Below are 25106 nucleotides of genomic sequence, written 5' to 3' on the forward strand. Positions count from 1 at the left end.
CTCTTACACACTCTTACACAGATACACAAGCACACAAAACCCTAAAAATGATTGTACATTATTTGCAAAACAAACATGACCATGAAGCAAAATAAAATCATTGAATAAGAGAAGCAAAAAGAACATACATCTAAAGAAAGAAAAAATGGCACGTCATTCCATTTGTGTTTCCTCTATACCCAGAGATAAAGCTCTATTAATAAAGGGAGCAAAGTAAGATATCTGTATTACTGTGAGAAAATCTCTCTACCTGGTACATTGGCCAGAGTACTTTTAACCACAAAGAAAAGCATACAATGCAGGACAACTATTAAAAAAAACAACTTGCAATTGCCAATTCTAGATCACTTTTGTCATGTAATGAGAATCAGTATAAATAAACCAGATATAAGTGGTAATAAAACAGCTTTGTAAAGTTTGGCTAATATATTTCAGTGCCACATTTATGTAATCTGTCAGAGCATACCCAATACTGTTAAATGTTGCTTGAGGTGCTTTGCGGAAATCTAACACAGCTAAATGCACATCATCATCTCAACAGCTATTTTTCAGATAAAACACTTGCTTCATTTGAACGAAGAAAGTATGAATCAACAAACTCACTATAAATTAATTACAAATAAACTGAAGCCCGTGTTTCTGAAAATACCATTCTTATTATTTTTACTGAAGTTTATAAACAGTCAAAAATTCCCATATTTATTCATTTAAAAATTAATCTGCTTTTCCTTATTAAAAACAATTCTAAAGCAGATTTAAAAATTTAACTGTTCTACCTAACAATAAGAACCTGTCATTTTAAAAGGAAAAAAAAGGATTGATAGCTGTGACATTTCTCTTTCCCTTTTCTGGTATAGGGAAGAGGAAACACATTTACTGGTGTTCTTCAAAAACATTCATGCTACTATAAGACTTGTTACAGGCAATTTCTTACCTGACTATGCATGAATTTCAAATTAATTCCTTCCAGTGTGACTTGGAGAAGGCCTCCTTCACCAGTTTTCATATCCTGTACGGGAAATTCCCCACCAAGTTCAGGCCCTATAAAATTAAAAAATACACATAAACACCAAATCATTAACACAAAAAGGACTAATTTTCTAGCATATAATCCTCCTTCCAAAACAGAATCTCAGGATAATGTAGGTTTCTATTGCAAAAGATGCAGAAGATTTTTCAAGGCAGAGTCATAATGCGATAGGGCTCTTCTTCAGGACATTAAAGTGCATTCCTTTAGCCCTTGAAATGGAAGAGAAATATGGCAGCATAGTTTGCCTTGGCTCATCACTGAGCAATATTTTGCCTCAATTAACACCATCAAGGAGGAGCGTGTTACAGTTTTAGTGCAGGAACTAACTAGGAGCTGCCCCTGTCTCTCTCCACCATTTGCTCTTTACCATGTTATTTAGTGTATGGCGATGTTACATGAGTCAGAAAACTATAATGCTAATACAGAGTAGTTGTTTAACTGCCTAAGACTGCATGTGATCATCCATATCATCAGTTGGCTTACAAAACTGGTGTCTTTGATAGGGGCTGGAGCTAGAAGGAGATAAGCAGTGTCCTGCTAAATCAGACCCCTGGCCTATCTAGTCCAGTTCTGCATTCTCATAGTGGCCAAACAATTGCACAAGAAACCAACTAGTTTCTCAGCAGAAGGCCTTCAACAGCAGTCACATTACCCATGAGGGCAATAACAACTGATCCCCATGGCTTCCATGAATTCATCCAACCTTTTTTTTTTTTTTTTGAAGCCAATCAACTTGGTAGCCCACAGCACATCTTTTAGAAATAAATTTCAAAGTTTAATTACATGTTGTATAAAAAAAATCCTTTTGTCAGTTTTGTTTCTTCCAGGATCCAATTTTATTAGGTAACCTCTGGTTCTATTATTTTGTAAAGGAGAAAACAGCTTTTCCTTGTCTACTTTATCCATACTACATATAGCTTTTTGCACCTCAATCATGTCCCCTCTTATTTACCTCCTTTCTAGATTAAAAAGCCTCAAATATCCCAACTTTTCCTCCTAGGGAAAGCTGCTCCTTGATCATCTCTGTTGCACTTTTCTGCACTTTCTCTAGGTCCTCTTATATCCTTTTTAAGGGTGGCAATCAGAACTACACAAAATAATCCAGATGTGATTATGCCACTGACCAAAAGCTACAATTAACAAGCAGCTAAGCTTTTGTTTTGTTGTTATAAAAGCTTGAGGTATCATTAGCAACACATGTCAAACTATTCTGTTTTTTTTTTTTTTTCCCCTGTGGTGTTTCTCCTTCTGCATTTCAGTCTTTAGATATATTTTTCTCTGTGTGGCTCCTGTACAACTGTTTTCAACACTGACATTTGTATAATTTTTGTTAGCATTGTACTGATATCCCACATTTTCTATAGGAGTTCAAAACTGTATCCGTGGCACTCCCTCTTCCAATTTTTCCTCCCAACAACTCTCTGAAGTAAGTTGGGCTGAGAAAAGAATGATTGGCCCAAAATTACCTCTGAGCTTCTGTGGCTGAGGCTGGCCTTTGATTGTCCCAATGCCAGTCCAACATATTATCTATTATACCACACTGGCTTATAATTGATATTATATACAGAGGAATTATTCAAAGAATCACATTTACATCTAAGCAACTGATATAATAAACACACGTGAAACAGATTCACACTTTCACGCTTCCAAATTATACATATTTTGACCCAGCAATGCCTTGAAAGTATGAATAGGCATCAGTGTCTTTTAGCAGCAAACATGTTAAAGTGAAGGCTACCACCATTGCAGAATATCAAACATCTTTCCTAATATAATCAAGGGTTGACTTTGTACATTTTACCAATTTGAAAAATAGGTATATGCAGCACTATAACAGAGATATAGGAAGGGGACAAAGGAAATTTTATTCTCTAACTCTTGCATAAATGATACAGACATAGGTTTGGATCTTATTTCAGTATTTTAGAGGATGCCTTTCTCCTGATCCATCTCTTTAACTCATCTTTCAATGAGTCATAAAAGAATTAAGGATCATTAAGGCTTGTAGAGTAAATTACAGGTAGTCTTAGTTGTAATGGCACGTGGGAATGACATAATAACCAAATGAGCTAACTCCACTTTATTGTAAAGCTACATTAATAGAATGTTGCACTTTAACTTGGGAGGATAGATTGACTATTTTTTTCCTCTCCACTTCCCTTACAGAATGGAGAGATAGAAATTTCAAAAGCATACTGTAAGCTGCTTGTATAGCACACCTGCAGCTCCTAGCCCTGGGCTCTCATTACAATCACTTTCTTTTTGATGTGCAAAAGACCAAACAGCTTACTTTCTTGCAATCCCTTTTCCTTCAATCTATCTGCTCTGCAAAGAAGGGAGGGAAAAAAAGAAAAAAAACCTATAGATCAGATACAGGGTATATACTGACTCTAATGGTGATCACATGACTAAGCAATGGGGTGAAGGTCATAAATGAGCCTTAGTAAAGTATCTAATAGAGATACTTCTCTCTACCCTATTCCTTAATTGGAATTAGTTGCTATATGTTCATTTCTTTCTCAAACAATAATCATGCAGTAATATATTGTATATATGTAGGTATATGTGTGTGTACATAAAAATATATACATACATATACATATATTCATAGCATCCAAAAATGAAATAATTCCATTTTGCTAAACTGGATAAAATAATAAGTTTAATACTTTCAGATCTTTAACAAAAAGAGTTACATAAATGCTCTAATAATGCTTGTCATTTAAAACCAAAAACTAAAATCTTACCTGGCTTTATGCTCTGTTGTCTTGCAGCTGCTCTTTCCATACTATCTTTTACACAATAATATAATTCCCGGCACTATAGCAAATTAAAATAAAAGGAAATAAAATAGTAAGTACAGCACGGAACTAACAAAATAGCATAATTGCAAAGGACAGAAAAGACATATGACAATGTGATTTTTGACGGAATTCTATATCATTCAGGTACAACCTTGGAAAATGATGCAGTTGCTTTAATCAGACCCAGGCAGTGCAATGTTCTTCTGAAGTACCTATTCAGATTAAAACCACAGTATAAACCTATGCACTGCATCTTTCCAAAAACTAGTCAAAATGTTAAGAGATAGTTACTGGACTCAAATTGCCCAGGAATTTATAAATGCTTAATATGTGTCCACAATGCATCAGTTTTAATCTAGGGTCAATAACATTATTGCTATTTAGAGCAAAAGCAGTACTGTAGTAATAGAAAAAAAAACTTAAAACAGAAGAAAACATAATAATGGTTACCCAAACATTATGGAATGAACACTGCTATCATTTTAGAGATGTTTGACTGTGACAACCTTCTTTCTTTAGCTCCAGTTATAGTGCAGATACACTGTTTTCCTTTATGGATAGAACTGTTTAGTTAGAGTAATTCAAGGTTCTATCCACTCTATCAGATTTTAACTTATGCCATCTTTAGAAAAGGGAACTAATACATTTAAGGCATTTTCTCTTTCAACCTAAAAATAAAATTTTACTCTGATAGCCAACCATGCATTACATATAAATAGATGGTTGCAGTTTAAACATGCTGTATTTGCATACTAACAACATCACAGGATCCAGGATTACTGTGAAAATAACATGAAACAGTCCCCCAATATTTCAGTGCTTGTAAGGGAAAAGAAAGGCTTCTTAGGGAAAGGAAAGGAAAGGAAAGGAAAGGAAAGGAAAGGAAAGGAAAGGAAAGGAGGAATACAGTAAATAATACTGAATTTGGATTACAAATAATTTAAATAACTTTTCTTGCTAAAATTAAAACCTAATATTTTGAATGAGAATGATCTAAAATGAGGATTAAGTAGGATGAAAGTCACATCCTCTTTTATAAACAAACATAAGAGGACATTCCATTACAAACAATCTGGCAAATAATGACATGGCCATTATTCAATTACTAAAAAGGAAAACTGGAAAGGATATTTCTTAATGGGACCACTTTTCTAACTCCAGCTTATCTGTTTTTTTCTTAGTTGGTGGACACACTTCTAAACAAAGCACAAGACAATAGCTACCCACACTTATTATTTTCTAAGACTGGGCATCAGTGGAAATAATCCGATTTGCCAAGGAGGTTAATAAGTGGAAACTAAAGGATCTTGTTAGGGACAAAATTCTAAAATTGCAGGAGAATGAATGTAGAATCCTGAGGTGGAGTTAAAAGAGGGATCAGCCTAAAATCTCTATGTAGCCACGAAGCGAACTAAGTCCAATCTCCCTTGAATTCCACTGAACCTTATCTAACTTCTAGCAGCTGTTAACCACTATTTGAGAAGATTCCTGTGTACAACAATTAGCTGAGAAGATTCTTGTGCATAGGCAAGATTAGTATACAGAATACAGAATAACACAGTTGGAAGGGACCTTGGAGGTCTTCTAGTTCAACCCCCTGCTCAGGCAGGAAGCCCTATACCTTTTCAGACAAATGATTGTCCAGTCTCGCCTTTAAAACTTCCAGTGTTGGAGCATTTACAACTTCTGGAGGCAGGTTGTTCCACTGATTAATTGTTCTGTCAGGAAATTTCTGCTTAGTTCTAGGCTGCTTCTCTCCTTGATTAGTTTCCATCCATTAGCCATAAATTACTTTAATTAGATCAATAGATCTAATTAAGCTAATTAATTTATTAGAGCAATAAATCTCTTTAATTATTCCCTTAGCAATAAATCACTTTAATTAGACCTTGATGTATGGATCTGATTTCTTGTGCCTCACAAAAATGTCCACTAAAATAATAAAATAGGTCTTTGTATCGTCCCTTTTTTTCTGAAGGCAAAATAGTAGAAAACATACCTTTTTAGTGTAGAACTTATTTAGCTGTGTTTCCTGTCCATTCCTTCTCCAAAGACAAAGCACCTTTGTTTTGGGGCAGTATGTCATATTAATCAATTTTTCGTACCACCAACGTTCATACACAGTGCCAATGTTGCTTCTCAACACAATGCAGTCATCGCATACCTACAAAAATAAATAGTTTTATGCATAAAACTTCACAGACTTCAGCCCAGTAACTTGATTAACATTTAATCTGGTCTCTACCTCCATGAAGAATATGTCCCCTGTTGTATCTGTGCCAGCATGTACAACAAATGTTTGTTTCTTAATATGTCTACTGCCACTTGGTCGGATGGGGAGCTCCCTGCCAGACTAAAGAAAAGAAAAAGACAAATAAAACAGAAAGAAAATAATTATTTTCATTCTCTGATTGTAAAGCTTTTAATTTAACATACCACTAAGAGAACATGGATGAAGATCAGGAACAGATTCTTTTTATGTTGAAAGCAATTTATGAAACTATTCTTATAGCTACTGATGAAATAAGAAGCTACAGAAAAGAACAAGATGTTAGCCTAGATATACGAACCCAAACTTTGATTACAACTAAAGAACCAACTACACAGAATATAATAGAAGTGGAACAATTAAATACTATGATAGAAGATTCAACTGATCAACAAATACAATTAACAGAAAACCCAGAAAAGAGACTGACAACACTGAAAATGGAAAAACTTTCTTTATAAACCAGAAGAAACCTGAGGATCAAGAAGAAGAACAAACCAAAGGGAAGATAAACATTTTATGACAATTATGTCGAAATGGAAAAATAGAGAGACATTTGTTAGCCCTTCCAAAAAAATGGCGACTGGATGGCCTCTTTTATCTCAAACAACATATATAATAACAGAGGGAGAACTATTTGATGACTTAAAAGCATAGATATGGAAGGCGAGTTGACAAAGAAAGGAAGCTAGAATAAGGCTGAAGAAAATAGGTTTTTTTACTTATTAGTGAGGATTAAAATAGAATATACTCAAATAGACAAGGTGTGTACTTCAAATACTAGATTTTGTTATGAACTGAGATAAAGAAAACTTTGGTCATTTAAAACTTGGAAGTATAAATATCAAAAGTTAAATTTGAATATTGATTTGTTTATAAAGGTTGAATGTAAAAGTAATTAAGATATATATAAGCTAAAAATCTACTGATAAATGTAACAAACATGTTTTTACTTAGCTGATATAATAAGAACTGTACTAGCTTAAATATGAAATAGTAGACATTAAGAGAAAAAGAGAGGAAGTATTTGATGTTGAAACAAGAAAAATTTTGGTTACTAAATTTAAGACATTTGAAAATTAATAGAAAACAAGAATGTTACACTGCATTATTAATTAGATGATATAAGATGGTGAGAAATAGAATATATTAAAATAGATAAGATGTATATCCTGAATATTAGACTTTGTGATGAATTGTGATAAAGGGAACTTTGGTCACTTAAAACTTGGAAATTATAAATATTAAATGTTAAATTTAAATATTAATGGGAAATTAAAAATTGGGAAAAACTAATTAGGACATTGATCGTCTATAAAGACTGAGTGTTAAAATAACCAGGATATGTATAAGCTAAAAATTATTGATAAATGTAAGAATGTTATTTTTATTTAATTGATATAATAAAAATTGTATTAGTTTAAACATGAGTCAATAAATACTAAGGGGAAAAGAGAGGAAATATTTAATGTGGTAGTTTGAGACTTGTACTAAAGATGTTTGTATGTCATTGAATTTTCGATTAACTCAGCTGTCATGTTGCTTTTTAAATATTTAAATATAAAATTAGAAAATCAATAAAACATTAAAAAAAATAAAATAAAAGAGATGCATTACATAATTGAAAGTCAAAATATACAAAAGCACTCTTGCCTAATATAACTCATGGGACCTGAAAGTACTTAAATTTAATCATTAAAAGAACAAAACTATACCAACTATTTTTAGCTGTTTTAGCAGAAAAATTACAAGGTAATCTAATACATCAGCAAAGCAGTCTACTGTACTCTACTGAAGAATAAATGAACTTTCAATGAAAGAATCCTATAGGCCTCTCAATAAAAATACAGATATTGCTCAGCAGCAAAATGTGACTCCCTATTTGAACTACGTAAACAACCTTTTAAAAGCAAACATGCTTTTGTAATCTTTATAAAGTCTAAGATTCAGTCAGACAATGGCTTTTTCAGAAAGCCCCAAATGGAACAGAATTTGACCACAGAGGCATACCTACTGCTTTTTAAAAGTCTTGCAGTCTCATCAGTTTCAGATGATATGAAAGAACTGCAGTAGCTTCTTACTAGAGTCCCGAGAAACAGTGCCTTTCCCAATCATGAGATTCTTTTTGTATAAAGTACGGTTAAGTCAGTCAATATCATCTACATGTACTAGTGCCCAGGTTTCAGTCCCACCTTCTTTTGAAATATCTGATATTTCTCTGGAATAACAAGACAATATTCTAATAAATTACTTATTAGCTATACAACAGAAGAAAAATATATTTCATGACTATGAACTAGTCTTGATACAGAATTATTATCTTGTATATTGCATGTTAAGCATATTAGAAAGTATGCAAACTTTTCTATAACTTTCATATACTTTCAAATATTTGACAAGTAATACCACTGCTATTGGAGGTACAAGCTAAAGTTTAATGTTTTTATTTCTTCCCCTCACAGCAAAGAAACAAATATATGTTTAACTTACTATGTTGGCAATTTTGTCAAGTGTTTCATTTATTTCTTGACTATGAACCAAGCCAATATGAGATTTCCCCATCAAACGGCGTACTTTCTTCCTAATATCATTCTTCTGCACCTATATAGCAAAAGGCAATACTTAGTGATACTTTTCCATTTTTTATGGAAATCCAATTAGACTACTGCAACACACTCTACATGGAGCTGACCTTAATGACCCCCTGGAAGCTTCAATCCAGACAAAATGCAGTGGCCTGGGTATTCATGCATACTTGTCAATGGGCGTACATTACACCTGCAACTCTTGTACTCGCTTCCTATTAAGGTTGGATGTAATCTAAACTGCTGGTCTTTACTATATGTCTTATGACCTGGCATTGGGTTCCCTGCAGGACTGCATCCCTCCATTAGAGTTGACTAAACCACTTCAATCATGCTGGCAGAAGCAGCTGGTTGTCCCCCATTTTGGGAATCTCAAGAGGGCTGAAACCATGAAGTATTGTTAGGCTACTGAAATGGCCTTCCTTCGGAGCAATGTTTCCCAACCTCCAACATCATTAAGATGTGTGGATTTCAATTCCCAGAATCCCAGAAATTCTGAGAGTTGAAATCCACACATCTTAAAGGCACTCATGTCAAAAAACACAGTTTTGGAGGTTGGCTTGTCAATATAACTACCTTCTTTCTGGAAAAAGTTCAAAGATGAGCTTTTTTGGGAGGGCTTTGGGGGTTTAACATCAGGCATTATATAGTTGGGGTTTTAATGTATCTTCGGATGTATTATTGTCATTGTTGACCATCGTGGTAGGATAAATCTTATAAATAAGTTTGGGGAAATCCTGAAAGAATGCAATGACAAGCCATTTCCATATTGCTATTAAGAAAACTATATAAATATGTGCAAGAAGACATTAGTTCAAGTTTTAATAATTTTCAAGACTTTTAATGAGACAAAATTTTCAAGACTTTTAATGCTTGACAGTTTGTTATACCACCACTAATAGTGGGTTGTTCCTGAATATGTGATCCACATCTGACATATACACTGTCCTCTCATCTGCCTGCCTTATCATCCTTCCAATACAATTATAAATAACTCAAAGAAATGAAATGTACTCCACCGGGCATTTTCAAGGGGGTTCTGGGAGCAAAGACAGGTTGATCAAATCATAGAAATGATAAGCATCTTTTTGTTTTGCTGTTAATCAATATTTTTACAATTATCACAATCTTGAAGGATTTTGAGCATTATACAAATATAAAACCTGTAGAATGCTAAAACAACTATATAAATTTCCAAGGTAAATTACATAATGGTACCACTACTCAATCAATGTCAAAAATATGCTGAAATAGAACAGCTTTAGGTTGTTTCTAGAAGGGTAACATAAAAGAAGCTGCACATAGCTTGAAGAGCCATGTTTGTGTGTGTGTTAATGTACCAAAAAGTAAAGTCTACCACAGGGAAGGACTGCTACCTAATTCAATCCCTAACCGCGCTTCTCTCAGGAGGGGTATTCTTAGCAGGCTTTCTCTAAATGGCCAGTTGAATGGGTGTTTTGTCCTAAAGGAAAAACTTCAAAAGTTACCATCAGCTACAATAACAATAAATATAGAAAAAAAAACTTGTGACTTTGATAGAGATAAAAACCTATAAAATCATGACCTAATTATGAAATGCCAAAGTTAAAATTTCATTTTTTTAGTTTTAAATTTGCTTTTTTGCATTTTATATATTTTTTAAAATTTAATAAAGTTTTGATTTTTAAAAAAGTAATAATCAGCACTTTGAATTGACCCCGGAAGCATACTGGAAAACAGTGCAATGTTATTTGTACATTACTTTCTAACCCTTTTTCCTCAGACTATACTCAGATGAAGGGAAGAGACAGAGGAGCATCAGCAAACCAACTCTCTAGGAGAATCACCTCTCCCAGAGATTTCCCCCCTCCCATTACAGTTAGCACAAAAGAAAGTGAACCCTAAGTGTATTGACACTTAGCAACTAGAATGAGAAAATTTGATCCTTAAAACATTACTTCAAAGACTGCAGTCTGTATCATGCAAAGATATTATAGCATCACCAATCACAAGATCCAATCTAAAATGCAAGAACAAAAAAAGCACCTTCATCATAATCATGTATGCAATCATATTGTGAAGCAAAGTAGCCAACAAACGGTCTTCATCATCTTCTAAACGTTTTCGGTCATGTTCTCCTAAAGAAAAATATCTACAGAAAAAAATATATATATTAACTGAAGCCACCAATGAGCATTCAATCACTGATTACAAAATCCTATATACTGCTCTATTTTTCTTTTTTGTTTTAAAGATTCGTCTCAAGGTTTCATGCTTAAAATTTACTCTACATAAAAGATGTTTCCCTCAATAGACTCTACATTTAAGATGAGCAAAAGCAGAAAAGAGCTTATGAAGAAGAAAATTTTACACGTAAGTAGTAATTATTTACATTTATAATTATACTTGTAAACAAATTACAAGTACAGGTTACAAATTACAGGTTTCCTGCCTGAGCAGGGAGTTGGACTAGATGACCTCCAAGGTCCCTTCCAACTTTACTATTATTATTATTATCATAAATTATCCAGAATAAAATTGCACCCCTACACAGGTTTAGTTATAACTTACATATTGCAGAGACAAACTATGGAGAACTATACTTTACCTGTCAATCATCTCTTGAGGCCCCTGATCCATTCCCATCCCTTCTCTTTCTAACATCACAGCATCCAGAAAAGCATCTTCCCAGAACTGCATCTGATCCCACAGAGTTGAACGCTCTTTACCTAGACAGCATTGTTTTTGTTACCCAGAGATATCATTTTTATAAGACATAATCATATAAACAATTTTCCCCACAAATAATAAAGTGCGATTAAATCAGTGTGATTAAGCCAGATATTTTCTTATTCTATGCCACTAAATATGCTATTTCTGATTTTACTTCATAAATTATTCCTAAAGTGCACACCGTTTCCTTTCTTGTTCTACAAATATTCCTAAATGAAACTGTTGCATTCAAGTCAGAAACAAGGAAAAGCCCCATACACTCATGATCTTTTTAATGCACACAGAAAAGCAGAAAGAAGAAATGATTACTCATAGAGAAGGTTTCCATGGCAGCATCCTCTAACTGGTCCCAGACAGATCCTTTATCCCTCCCTTTACAATTCCAAGCAAGCAGCAACATGGCAGCAAGAGTGAATAAAAAAAAAAAAAAAGACAAATCTAAGCATTTGCTATGGATTAGTGAGACAGATCAATCTGTTTTTCCACAAGAAATATTTCAAAATAGTTAAAGTGAGCAAGGAGTTAAAAATGATCAATGCTAGACTTTGCAATGATATCTCAAGATAGTACTTTTAAATATACATCTCAGGATTTAACAGTTTCTAAGATTAAACATCTGTAATCAAAATTAGTTTAAATCATAACTATATATTGTTGTTATTGTTGTTATTATTATTAATAAAACTACAGGATTAAGGTTTCTTCATGAAATTTTATGGACACTAGACACTGTAGAACAGAACTCCCAACCTTTCCGGCTTGGCAGCCCGGAAGAAAAGGAGCAGGGAAATGTGCATATGCGCGACCCCTTGCATGCATGCGCAAACAGACACGTATATGACAGCGATGCTAGCGTGCACTGGCACTCGCACACATACACAAACAGGCCATCCATGTGCATGTGCAAATGGGACGTTGGCGCCTGCATGACGCTGGTGGAGGTGCTAGCGTCCCGTGAAAGGGCAAATGAGGCCACTAGCGACCACGCAGCTGTTCTACCACGAGTGGAGGGGCTCACCAGGTATTCCCAGGGCCCAGTGGCCAACAAGACACAGCCCGGTACTGGGCCGCGGACCATAGGTTGGGGATCACTGTTGTAGAAGAACTGTATTAGTCTATGGCAGCAAAAAAAAAAAAAAAATCAGCTCTCATGAGCTATTTTTTTTTTGCTGCCATAGACTAATAGAGTTCTTCATTTATGCCTTTTTAGACAGTAATCTATCATCCAAGTCAAGTTCAGGTTGTTAAAAAGCAATCTTTTTTACTTCCTAGTCAAGAGTGAGGAGTGACTGTCCATCTTTTAAAAGCAAATGAATAGCAAGAAATGCAGGAGCCACAACATTACTGCTGATCATCAGGGATGGCTTGAAGATTAATCTACTTCGGGAGGGGAGGGTTCTTTGCTTAGTAAATTTAACCTTCTCTAAACCTCACACAGTATTTTGTTTTCTTTTTTGTCTCCTCTTCTTTTGTAGGTGATTATCTTAAATTTGTGGTCTTCTTCCTTTCAGATAAATATGATAACCTATTTGCTCAGATCAGATAAACATGTAAGCTAATTACAATGTTAAAGCCACCTTGAACAGAGCATAGAATAAATGAACAAGCCAATATTTGCAAGCAAATGATAGTGCTTTGAAGAATACAATGAAGTTACAATTTGTATGGTAATGTGTCAGAGAATTCAGACATTATAAGAATTCATGGTAGCTTCACATTACTCAGTTTTATTTTGAAAAGCTCTAAAGACTAAAGAGTGCACAAAACTAAAATTTTATTCTTACCAAGTAGACCCTCAAAGAGATAAACTCGTTGACTTGCATCTTCTGGAACTCTTCCAGGGCTGCTGCATTTATTATCTTTTATTGCTTTTTTCATACTCTGAGATTTGCCCTTTTAAAAAGGCAAAAATAGGACAGAAAATTCTTATTAGGTGGTTAATTAACAAGATGGTTCTTAAAATGAAATAGTAATGTTACTGAAGAGATAAATCATTCAAAGGGCAAAGGACATAAGAACAAGCATAGCCATTTTTCAAATTCCGTCAATTAAAATAGTTGTTTAAACATGCTTATACTATCTAGAAGGTGCACTTGTGCAGTTATCATTTGTTGATTAGTGCTTGCAGTGAATTTTGAAGAACATGGATATATCTTACAAATATAGCACTGGTAGCAGAATTTGTTTCAATTTCACTGTCTGAGACAGTGCCTCGTGATCCTGTTAAATTTCCACTAATCTCTCCACCAAGGCCATCGCCAGCATTGCTGCTTAGGTCACTATCTGCTCCAAGCGTTTCTCCAGAACTGTTGCTCACCTGAAGAAGGAAACAAACAAATAAACAGTCTATCTACTTATTGCTCAATATACTGCAAAGACAAAGATGCATTTACATCATCATTAAAAATAAACTAAATCTCAACATTGTACCATATGAACTAAAAATAAAATGGGAAGGTAGTGACTTGGATATGTTACAAAAGGATCCATACTGTAAAAACAGATCCAATATGAATAAGGACAAAGGGCTTTTGGTTTAAGTCTTAATGTTACTTATTCAAAGCTACAACACCCCCCCTCCCAAATTTTGGGCCTCATTTTACCTATTAACATATTCACTGAATTTTTAACAATACATCAGATTCTGTGAAGCCCTGCAAGGCTGACAAACTCAGGAAACAAAACTATCTAGATTTCTGGAAAGATCTTTAGTACTAATAAGATAATGAAGCAGAATATTGGAAAACAAGTAAAATCTTGAAGGCCTATCAAAGCATTGTCCAGATAAACTTCTATCTAGCATGATTAGTAGAATTGTTCTATAACCCCATTCTTATTTTCCTTTATATTTATTATTAAATTTATTTATTACATTTATTTTGCACCCATCTCACTATTGGAGTAACTCTAATTACTCCATGGCTAATTTAGAGATAAATTAGAGATAAATTTAATTTAATAAATCTCTAGTTCAATAATCTCTAACTTAGAAATACATATCCCCTGCAAACAAAGCTATAAAGTCAGAATTGTTAAATTTCTAATGAGTGCTACGGCGAACTTATGTCCCTAAATAGAGGGGTAATGTTACAACTGAATACTGGATCCAAATTGTTAAACTCTCTTGCAAAAAGGAGAGGTTGCAAGATGTAATCTGCACAGGTGTTCTTTTCTGAATAGATGGCAGGAAATGAAGTTTTTGCAATTGACTTCTGATAAGCTAGGAGTCACAGGATTCCATCAAGCTTATAGCCATTAATGTAGCCTAGGTGCACTTTTTAATTAAATAGGTTTATTTTTTTACTGCTTCTTAAAGATTAAGAACCGTCAAAATGGCAAGTTTTACTGAATTCACTGGGTTAGTATTCTTCAATCTACAAGCTTAAAGATTTGTAAAAAAAAAAATGGAATAATAGAGCAAAAGGATAATTCCTATTGGTTTTAGAAATTTTTAAACAGATTAAGAGCCCAGAATTTTAAAAGAATCCTTTCTGTGGGACGATTAATATAAAGGGGTTGTTGTTTTTGGTAATATTCAATGGATTTTTGCTAATCAGGACTGAATAATGTTTTAAAGACAAATAAAGGAGAATTATTTATAGTTCAGGAGTGAAATGAGGAGCCCTTGGTACTTTCTGAGCTTAGTTGTTTTTTTGGAGACATTTTATTACCCAACTAAGTAACATCATGAGTGCAAAGAGAGAAAATAAGGGGAATATGTTTAAATAAAAAGGGAGATAGATAGATATAAAATGAATGATTCAAATTTAGTACATATGGTTTAGTAACAGTGATGTTGTTATTGCTGATAACTTTTAATGGATTTTTGCTGATTAAGGCAGACATGAGGATTTAAACACTGGTTTATAAAGAAGGAGTAAGATATGGATAGTAATAAGTTGTTAACATTGACTATAGTTGCTGAGAATGAAAGAGAGATCTTTTTTTTTCCTTTTCTTCCTGAACTTTGTATTATTTTATATTAGTTGTATTAGGTCATAAGTTATCAATATAAACATATATGACAACTTATTGTAAAATTGTAAGAATGAATAAGGAACTCATACCTTTTGGAAAAGGGTATGTCCTCAAATAGAGGACAGATTTCAATAAAAATAAATACGTTTATTTTTTTTAAAAAATATACAGAGTTGAGGAGAAAGCATAACCAAAAGCATATACACAGCACCTGTAACTTACAGGATTAGAAAAAAAAATACACATAAACAAGGAAGTCTGGAAAATAACTGTAAAATCAAACCCAGACATTTCATTTTGGTATGCCCTACCACTGTGCTAACTTCAGAATCTTGGCTGGTGCTTCGGATCATAACAGCAGGCCCCACACTTGCCACAGAATCCAGATCACTCTTCTGAAATCATGAATTGACAGGAAGCAAAATAATACACATTAGACATTCCTGTTTCCATTTGTAAGTTAGCCAAGTGATCTTGGGGAATTGGGGATAATTGGAGCAATTTTTCACCTGTCCAAATATCAACCAGATTAGAAAGATTGAAAAAGGCATATCCATAGTTGTCTAGACCAGTGGTTCTCAACCTTTTTATGCCGCGACCCCCAACAGGTCGTAAGTCGAGGACTACTCAACCGGTCGTAAGTCGAGGACTACTCAACTGGTGCAGCACCGTTTGCAGAATGGTACTTTTGGCGGGCTCAGCAGGGCAGAGACAGCCTGGACAATTCCTATTGGCTTTTGAAAGCCAATAGAATTAGACTCTATTCAAGAGAGTCTGTTCTATTGGCTTTCAAAAGCCAATAGAATAAAAGGGAGTAGCACAGCTAAGGAAAAGGGGGAAAAAATGGTGGACTGCTTTGTTTGGTGACCCCCGTGAAAGGGTCGTTCGATCCCAAATGGGGTCCCGACCCACAGGTTGAGAACCACTGGTCTAGACTATCACATCCACACTAAAAGACAGGATTCTTTTTACAAGGTGACAAAAGAGTTCTCATAACACACCCATTCCAAACTGAACAGCTACACTTACCTGAGAGCTAGAGGTTAAGCTTAGACCACTGTTAGCACTAATCTGGGATTTCTTTTCATCTGTCTCTCCCAAGTCAAAAAAGTGTTTTGTACCTTCTGACCCTAATTGAAGCAAAATAAACAATCCTATTAATATGAGAAGGAAGAATAAAAGAATTATAGGGCAAAAAACTGGAGCTGTGAATGGGTAGTCCAAAGAGGACCCACAAAATCTTCTTCTTCCCTATTTTTTCAATACCATGGATTAATAATGTAGCTCAGTTTTTCACAGCCAACTATTTTGTCCAAATATCACTGTACCTGAGAAATAGAGAAATTATCTTAAACAATTATTACTAGGAAAGGAAGATGACAAAGCAGGCATCAAACATATTCAAATGAATACAAAGCATGCCAGGCAGTCATCACATTACTCTGGACAGCCATACCTTTACCTTTTGTATGTAAGACTGGTTCCGTGCCTGTTGCTTTTTAGAAAGGAATATTTCTTACTATTCAACAATTTTTACACCATGTAAAACATTGATTTTTATTCCAATTGTCTCACTAGCAAATGGAAAAACTAACCAACCAACCAAAAAGCAATAATCAATAATTTGTATGCCACAAAGAAAGGTAAAACATGAAGTTCAGAGGGAAATTACAGAGCACTGAAAGGATGAAATAAATGGCTCTCCAGAGTGTGTAATAACAAAAATAAAACAGTAAGAGTGTACATATAAGCAATTGACATGACATGCACTGATTATCCCATTCTCTTATAAATAATATAGAAGCCGAAGAGATGCATGCAGTTCACCTTTTTAAAAACTCTTTTTCTGATGAAATGTTAGAAAATGGATGAAAGGAGAGACAGAATTGGGAAGGGTTTGGAAAACACTGTGCAATGGGAGTAAGGAGGCAGGAGAAAAATATATTACAGACTACAAAGGTTCACCATTAAGAGTTCAGAGGGGGAAAGAGACTGAGCACAATGCTTCTGCCATAGCCATATCTGCCAACTAACAGGGACACATGACCAGCATTTGGAGGGTTTTTTTCTTTGAATTACAGGACAAATACATGAAATGTCATCTGGCGACACTAGGTACACAATTAAGAAATACCTTGCATACCACTAAATAGTGTGAGTTGGGAATTAAAAGTGTGAGTGGAGTTATACCAGATACCTACTAGTAACAGGAGAGAGAGAGAGAGAGAGAGAGAGAGAGAGAGAGAGAGAGAGAGAGAAATAGGGAACAATGTGAAATACAAATAATAGCTAACATGTTCTTGAATAGAAGGGCCCTTAGTATAGATTTCTAGGATGATCTATTATTCAAAAACAGTATCTATGATTCAAAAATAGTAAACTACAGCAAAGATATTTAGTTAATCCAAAAATGCTATGTAGTTGTACATACTCCCAGGAGATTTCATCAAAATGCTTTGAATTGAATACATTTTGAAGCACTCAAAAAGCAATTGACAGAAGTTTATAAATGTTCGCTTCGGTGATTAAAAATATATTTCCAAGCATGGTTGCCAATAGATGTGTCTGGTTGTTTTATAGGAAATTAAGGAAAATGGCTAAGCAAAACCCACATGATCTACTTTCAGATAATTATACTCTTGACTGACATGTGTTTTGCAGCAATTTTTTAAAAATCATTTAATCATTCAAAAATAATTTTGTGTGTAAAAAGAAAACTAAACATGAATTGATTAATTTATAGAATAGTTGATAAATTACTAATGATAGAAAATGTAGATTTCCAATCATAATGAAATCATTTGACCAGTGGTGTACTTGCTGTCCATAATACCGCTGGAAATGAAAGGCTATGAGCAGAGAATTTATTTGTAAACGATTTAAAATATATATTACCACTTGTGCTTCAATTAATTGTATGTACATTTGTGCATTGTGCACACACATAACAAAACTAAAACATCTTTAAGCCCTCGGTTAACCAAAGGTAAACACCAACTGGAGAACAAGTTTTAATTAAAGTAAATTGAATTCTATTTGATTAGGATGATCATATTTTGAAATATTTATTCACAGAAGGCAATAAAGATTAACTTTAGAGAACAGAAGGAGACTTATATATTAGAAAAATCAAACAAGCAGTCCTAGATACATGTAGCTTAAAGTAAACCTTTCTAAGCTCAGTAATTTAACCCTGAATATCCATCCAGAGAATACTGTATTATAGTGTTATATGAAAGCAGTATACAATATTTAAATTATGCAGTAATTTCTCTGCACACTAATGGCCCACTGAAAATTAAATTTTTTAGAGCATGAGCCATTTCTATAATTTTTTGCCTGTTTATTAGAGTAAGAAAAAAAAGCTCAACAGTCCTCATATTTCTTAATTTTCTTTTTAATATATGGTTTTAAAAACAGGATCAGAGAGATCAAATGTTTGCATCAGATGAATTAGCACAATTTTCAGATAGGAAGAACATAATTTAAGATTTCCTTGGAAGGAATATATTTAGAAAAACCTCAGAAATTATAATATATATATATATATATATATATATATATATATATATATATATATATATATATATATATATATATATAATTCAGCTTTTTTAGAGTCAAATGGATATTGTGATTAAATGCTACTGTTCAAACATGAATTTACAGGCTCTACATTGGTAGAATTTAGTAGTGATATTTTATTATTGTTTAGCTGGTGTTCCTAACATGAAAACTGATCAGTCTGTGATACTTGTCTTGCCAGCAGCCAATAAATACTCACCTTCCTAGAAATATAGCTTCTTGATTTCTCTTTATTTGTCAATATTATTTATCTCTAATAATATTTTTCAATATTATTTTTCTCTAATTTTTTCAATATTATTTCTCTCTAATAATATGTTTCAATATTATTTCTAAATGTGTATTAAAATGGATGTAAAGCTAATAAATTATACAACAAAATGCCAGCATCGCTTTCATTTACAAAATGTCTTTTTAGTGCCCCTGTGGACCCTACAGTAACACTTAGAAAATGAAAACGATTCATTGATCTAGTACCAGGCTTTACTTCAAAGTGTGCTTTTTGGCTCAAAAAAAAAAAAAAAAAAAAGCTGATGTATAATAGGGAGCATCAAGAGGGGAAAAACATAATTGATAGCAAGCATTCTCATAACTTATTTTATCTCAAGTTTGGTCACTGAAACAGCCATTTGTGTGTTTTAAGCACAAAACAAAATATGCATATATTCGAAAGTTTTCTTTCTGACTCAGAACAAAACATGGCTGTTTTGTACCTAAAGTTCATGTGGTAGATGAATGCTATGCTCTCGCAATTTTCAGCTAGGTAATGAAAAAGGGTCTATATGTATTCCTGTATTTCATACATACTGTCAATGCTTTTCAGACAGTATGCAAGCAATGTCTAGATGTACAAAGTTGGTTTGGTTCACTTGTTACATATGTGCCTTTGTATAAGTTATGTCCTGTTGATGTTGAGCTTCAAAGTGTATTTAAGCATTCTACATCCGGGACTGTTGGTAAGCAAGGTCTACTGTTTTTGTTATAAGCTATGCTAAAATTCTGTTGATTCAACTATAGGAAGGATGATGTTCAGAAGCACCTCTCTGGCCGTTCTTATTGCCCACACAAGTTTGAAAAGAGCAAACCAGTCCAACAGACATCAAATCCGTAAGCCATTTATGACCACAGAGGTTAATTACAAATTGTGCTCAGTGAGCAATTGGCAACCAGGGGAGGAACTTTCAGCATAAGCCTTACAATCCCCAGCCATTGCACTGTTTAGCAGCCTATTTGCCATATTTTACATCAAAGACCACTCCTAACCTCATTTATAGTGCACTGTAATAATCAAAGTGGGATGTAATCAAAGCATGGATAACTGATGCCAAATCTGACACAGTATAATCACAACTGGAATATATCCTGCTTGCCACAGCTACCATCTGCAAATCCAGTAACAGTGAGGATCAAGTTTTTTTTTTAAAGCAATATAATCAACTCCACTCCCAAAAACTTCCTAGGAATTAACAATCCCTCTGCCTTCTCTGTATTTAATGTCAGCTTGTTATTTTTGTTCCAGTTATTATAAAGTTAGAGAATGTTCAAAGATATTGTTTGCTTTCTTGGAGTTGAATGGGAAACAACAGAAATGCTGTTGACATCCCACTCTAAAGCTCCAGATGGTTTCATCTAGCTATAAACAGCATAGGTGACAAGATAAAACACTGCTTGCAGACACTGAAGGTTAATGGTACAGATGTCAAACTGTAATTCCCAGTACTACCTTTTAACTACAGGTCCAAAAGAAGAATAAGAACCACTGCAATCTGGTCTCATAAGTCCCAATCCTGAAAGACAATCCAAAAGGTTATAAAACCTAGTGGCATAAAAAGCTGCTAAGTGGTCCAGGAGATTTAGCAGGGCCAATTTTTGGGCACTGGGTCTCTAAAAGTTTCGCCATCACTGGTCTATCGTAATATGTATTTATAATAGGTTGCATTAAGCTCATATAATTCAAGCAACCCACGGTCAGTGGACTAGATGTGTTCTTCTTTGAAGTTTTGGTTCAGTTCCAGAGCCCACTTGTTTGCCATTGAAATTCAGCAGCAAATAAACCGGAAACCACTTTGAGTGAATTTAAAATGTTAGTTTCATTTCTAAAGATGCATGTGTGTAATGCAGCAAAACTGTATGAGAGTACTTTCGTGTCTTGTTCTACATTTATTTTGTTGAATCATTAATTTATTACATGTTATCAGATATCTCATCTTCTTGATGCTAGCTGAATCTACTTATTAAGTGTAGCTTTTGGTGCACAACAAAAACCAAATGCAATTTTCAACCCCAAAAGACTAAATTTTCTGTAACTAACTAAACAGTGACATTATTTTCAAGATTTAACCAAAGCCTAATTTAATTAGTGAAATAGCATGGGCAAACTACATTATATTACAGATGCATACAGCAAAACATCAGTATTCTCTTTTACGCAATGTTGGCAGGAAAGGGCACTCTGCAGAAGAAGAAAACAGAGTTCTTAATTGTTACTCAAAATCAATGGTGTGTATATGAGTATTTATATATTTTATAATTGTGCATGCTTATAGATCTAGCTCATATCTAGAAATCATATTAGAAGATTGCAATTGGAGTTGGCTGTTTCCTAAACATGGTAATAAAGAACTAGAGTTTTAAAACAATATATAAGTCTTGTCTTCCATTAAAAGTTCATCACAGTTGGTCATGTAATTCCCCACAGTTATTTTAACCTCAGAATAACTGGTGGGAAATCTATGGATAGATTATGGATTGGACCTTACAAAGGCCTACTGCTGAAGAAATAGGACAACAATCTCTCCACACAAGCATTATTTCAACGAAAATGTTGCAGCAGTTATAGCATGCCTTCATAACAGAGAAACCCGTCAGAACCTTCTAAAAAATAAATTCAGTGGTAAGGAAGGATTTGAAACTCAGCCAGAAGAACTAAAGCATTTGTCTCTCTCCTCATATAGGAAAGGGCTCTTTGAGGTAACTCAACACTGTGTTTCTTTATGAAATGACCTCCTTGGTCTGTCCTATGGCTCATGTGGCATGGGTGCTCAATCAAAAGCTTAAGGAGTTGGCAGTTATGGGGAGGCTATGGGGAGTATTATGTTTCTGTCCTCTTATCATTTTCCTTACTCAGTTTTTCCAAAGCTTTTTGTTTTGTCACTTCCTGGTGCTTGTTCCACAATTCTACTCAAGATGCAATGCAAGCAGGAGAGAAAGACAGAAGTATCAGATGCTGATCAGAGGTGGAAATGGGAAAAACAAAAACAAAAGTAAGCCACCCAACCCTGCACTGCCAAAACAGAGACTAATGAAAACTGGCATGTGAAGAAATAATTCTTTTTCCGCTAATCAGGAGCAGAGACCTCCATTATCTTAATAAAGAAATATTTTTTTAAAAAAAGAATCACATGCAATTTGCTGGCTCAGAAAAATAAAATAACTCTTGAGACTCACCCACCTGATGTCATCTGACTTCACAGAAATTACATATTACAAAAAGATTTTGGCTAGCTCTTTATGCTCAATATTCAAATTATTTCTGTCTCCAAAATAATACTTCTAGTCAATACACTTTTTTCATACATATTTAGTCTGTTCAAATACTGCCCCATCCCCTCCCCCCAAATTTAACCAATTCACAGTACTCTCTCAGCAGCGTTAAAAAGGATATTCTGAGAGAGATTTATATAGAAAGAGCAATATTTGTTTAGAATACAAGCATCTCAGAATTAGGTAAAAATTCAATCCACATGGCAAACAAAGAAACGATTTTAGATTTGCATTTCTGCACTGAAAAAAATGTCAGGTTCTGGCTTAGTGGCATAATATCAAATCAGCTTGCTAGAAAACTAAATTCAACATTTAACTTGAAAACATAATTTATGGGAGGAAGTAGAAGCTAGGAAACCTATAAAGGGGCCTATCTCTTACCAATCTCTTATATCTTACCAAAAAATAAAAAGATTCTAACTAGTGGGTTGAATTATTTTTTTTACTATTTTGCAATAAAAAGAGAACATGGGAAAACAAATAGAAGAAATTGATTTAGAAGTTACTGAAGGTTAAGAGAATGGGATTTCTGTGATGAAACAGTGATAGAACAAACTGCAACTTCTGGAAAACCAAACCCATTCCTCCCTAGTTTATTTGGTAGAAGAACAACTAACATCAGTCTAAATGTGGCAGTTGGTATTTGTATAGCTTTTACAAAAATGTAATAATTACTATAATGGCTATTTTTATTAAAGTATGTATTCATATTACATTGAAAATGAACTCCCCCTTCACTAATTTGTCCTGTATTGGCCAAACATAGAAGAGCTGTTCGTATTTCCTTACTGTTATTTTCATTGTTTTATGTGCATATTGGTATAGGATTCATAATCATTCACCTCAAATTAGAACAGACAAATAGTTAATGAAAAAGTTAGTTAAACTAATTTGCAAAAAATATATAATCTTTCTATAGTGACCAGAGATTGAATAATCTGTTTCCTTTATACATAGATGGTTATTTCTGCTACAACCCTTCAAAACCTGATTTTTTTAAAATCCTGAATGGCAAAAAAAATTAAACATTAACCTAACAATTCAGCTAACAGAATGAATGAAGAGACAATCATTCGGAAAACTGGCTAGGTGTTTTTCTGCCTGGATAGTGCAATAGTTCCAAACCTAATGCAATTATATTTCACAGAGTTCTATATGTCACTATATATATTTTGGAACAATTGTTTGTTTCTCAGGAATATAAAAAAGGATAAAGCATTAAATGTAATTTTGCTGGGAAAAAAAGACAATAATAAAGGAATACCCATGAGTCCAACTACACATAACTGTGACCTATTTATAACATTCATGCATGGCACTGACTTTCAAGAACTCCCAAGAACTCAGTGGGATTTACTTACAAATAAAAATGGACAGATTTTTGTAAAAAAAATTTGCATTTATGTAAAAGTCAGTCAGTCCTTTGTGTATGCACTTCCAGGAAACATCCCTTTAAAGGACAGCCAGCCAATTTGTTTATAGTAACTCAACTGGATGTAATTAAAGTCTGTGATGTCAGTATCATATAATAGTCTCCAAATTTTAAAAAAAGAAATTAACTCATCCAAAACGTTGAGTCGATTCTTGTTCAAAATGGGAGAAGAAAATATATGACCAGTCTTTGCAAACTGCATGAGAGTGAAGCGCATTACTAGAGCAATGAAGGGAATAATGTTTTAATGAGAAAGATGCAAGTAGATTCTAATGCCAATGCACAATCACTTTCCTGCATTCCACGTATATTAAAATACACACCAATAGAAGCTACAAAATTTTCCTCCTTTAAACTCCTTGTGTCAAATTCCCTTGGCCCTTTCCCTGAAAGGCCTGGTGCCCTTGGCATGAGCTGAGGTACTTGTAGTTGCACCTTGGGTTTCGGTTCCACCCTCCTGGCTAAAATAGGATCTTTGCCAACCGGAGTGATTGCTCCATCTGTTGGGCTTCGCTTTCTTTTTTCAGGCTCTTTAAAAGAAAGGAATAGAGAGAGATAAGCAGCCAAAGAAAACCAAAAACAAGTAAATATGCCAACAACAATCAGAAGAGAGAACGAGAAGAAAGGAGAGAAGGGCTCGATAGATGGTGTTAATTCTTTACAATCATTAAAAAATACTTTCACATCTAGACCTTATCATCAGTTAGAGAGAAATTCACAAAATACTAATATATTGAAACGTGGTTATTTTAAGGATGGCCCCTTCTAACATGAATTTAGCTGACTACAAAATTGTGACTTGAGAACTATTTTAGTGTTGGTTTTTTTCCAGTTAGAGAAAATTTCCCCTATAACAGGTAACCTTACGTTGGCCCTACGGTGAAAAACTCTTGCCAAACTTAATGTATCTTCAGTATCAGGTCAAGAAATGTTATTTGCCAATACCGTTAAGCAAGTCAAGGAGGGTGTGTGGAGGTACACAAGAGGTTTGAAAAGCACATGGGAGGTCGGTGCTGGTCAGGGAAGGAGAGGTGGCCCAAGTCATAGGAGCGCCCAGGAGGCTGGCGTGGGCCAGAAAGGATGTGCAGGAGTTTCTTCCTCCCTCCCTTTCTTCCCTTCCCTTTCCAGCAGGCTGGTAAGTAGCCTAATGAGGGAGAGAGGGATT

The 25106-nt window shown here is 34.2% G+C and overlaps 1 protein-coding gene across 45 annotated transcripts in view; it reads right to left on the reverse strand.

Moving 5' to 3' along the window:
* The window catches only part of MADD (MAP kinase activating death domain), a 91238-nt gene that overhangs the window by 17488 nt on the left and 48644 nt on the right, over nucleotides 1-25106 (reverse strand). For 10 of the 45 annotated variants that reach the window (XM_039357702.1, XM_039357614.1, XM_039357592.1 and 7 more), the window contains 14 exons: nucleotides 24265-24471; nucleotides 22090-22143; nucleotides 16411-16511; nucleotides 15693-15776; nucleotides 13562-13720; nucleotides 13188-13296; nucleotides 11713-11775; nucleotides 11279-11399; nucleotides 10717-10822; nucleotides 8597-8707; nucleotides 6083-6190; nucleotides 5837-6001; nucleotides 3781-3853; nucleotides 935-1041 (listed from right to left, as the gene is read on the reverse strand). In XM_039357702.1, the coding sequence (XP_039213636.1) occupies nucleotides 935-1041; nucleotides 3781-3853; nucleotides 5837-6001; nucleotides 6083-6190; nucleotides 8597-8707; nucleotides 10717-10822; nucleotides 11279-11399; nucleotides 11713-11775; nucleotides 13188-13296; nucleotides 13562-13720; nucleotides 15693-15776; nucleotides 16411-16511; nucleotides 22090-22143; nucleotides 24265-24471 (1568 nt within the window). Of the gene's footprint in view, nucleotides 1-934; nucleotides 1042-3780; nucleotides 3854-5836; nucleotides 6002-6079; nucleotides 6191-8116; nucleotides 8325-8596; nucleotides 8708-10716; nucleotides 10823-11278; nucleotides 11400-11712; nucleotides 11776-13187; nucleotides 13297-13561; nucleotides 13721-15692; nucleotides 15777-16410; nucleotides 16512-22089; nucleotides 22144-24264; nucleotides 24472-25106 lie in introns of those variants that run through there. The other 35 variants (XM_039357864.1, XM_039357735.1, XM_039357664.1 and 32 more) reach the window with 9 other exon arrangements.

The sequence above is a fragment of the Crotalus tigris genome, unplaced genomic scaffold (genome assembly GCF_016545835.1).
Source record: "Crotalus tigris isolate CLP2741 ecotype Arizona unplaced genomic scaffold, ASM1654583v1 scf7180000017576.4783729, whole genome shotgun sequence".
NCBI classification, from domain to species: Eukaryota; Metazoa; Chordata; class Lepidosauria; order Squamata; family Viperidae; genus Crotalus; species Crotalus tigris.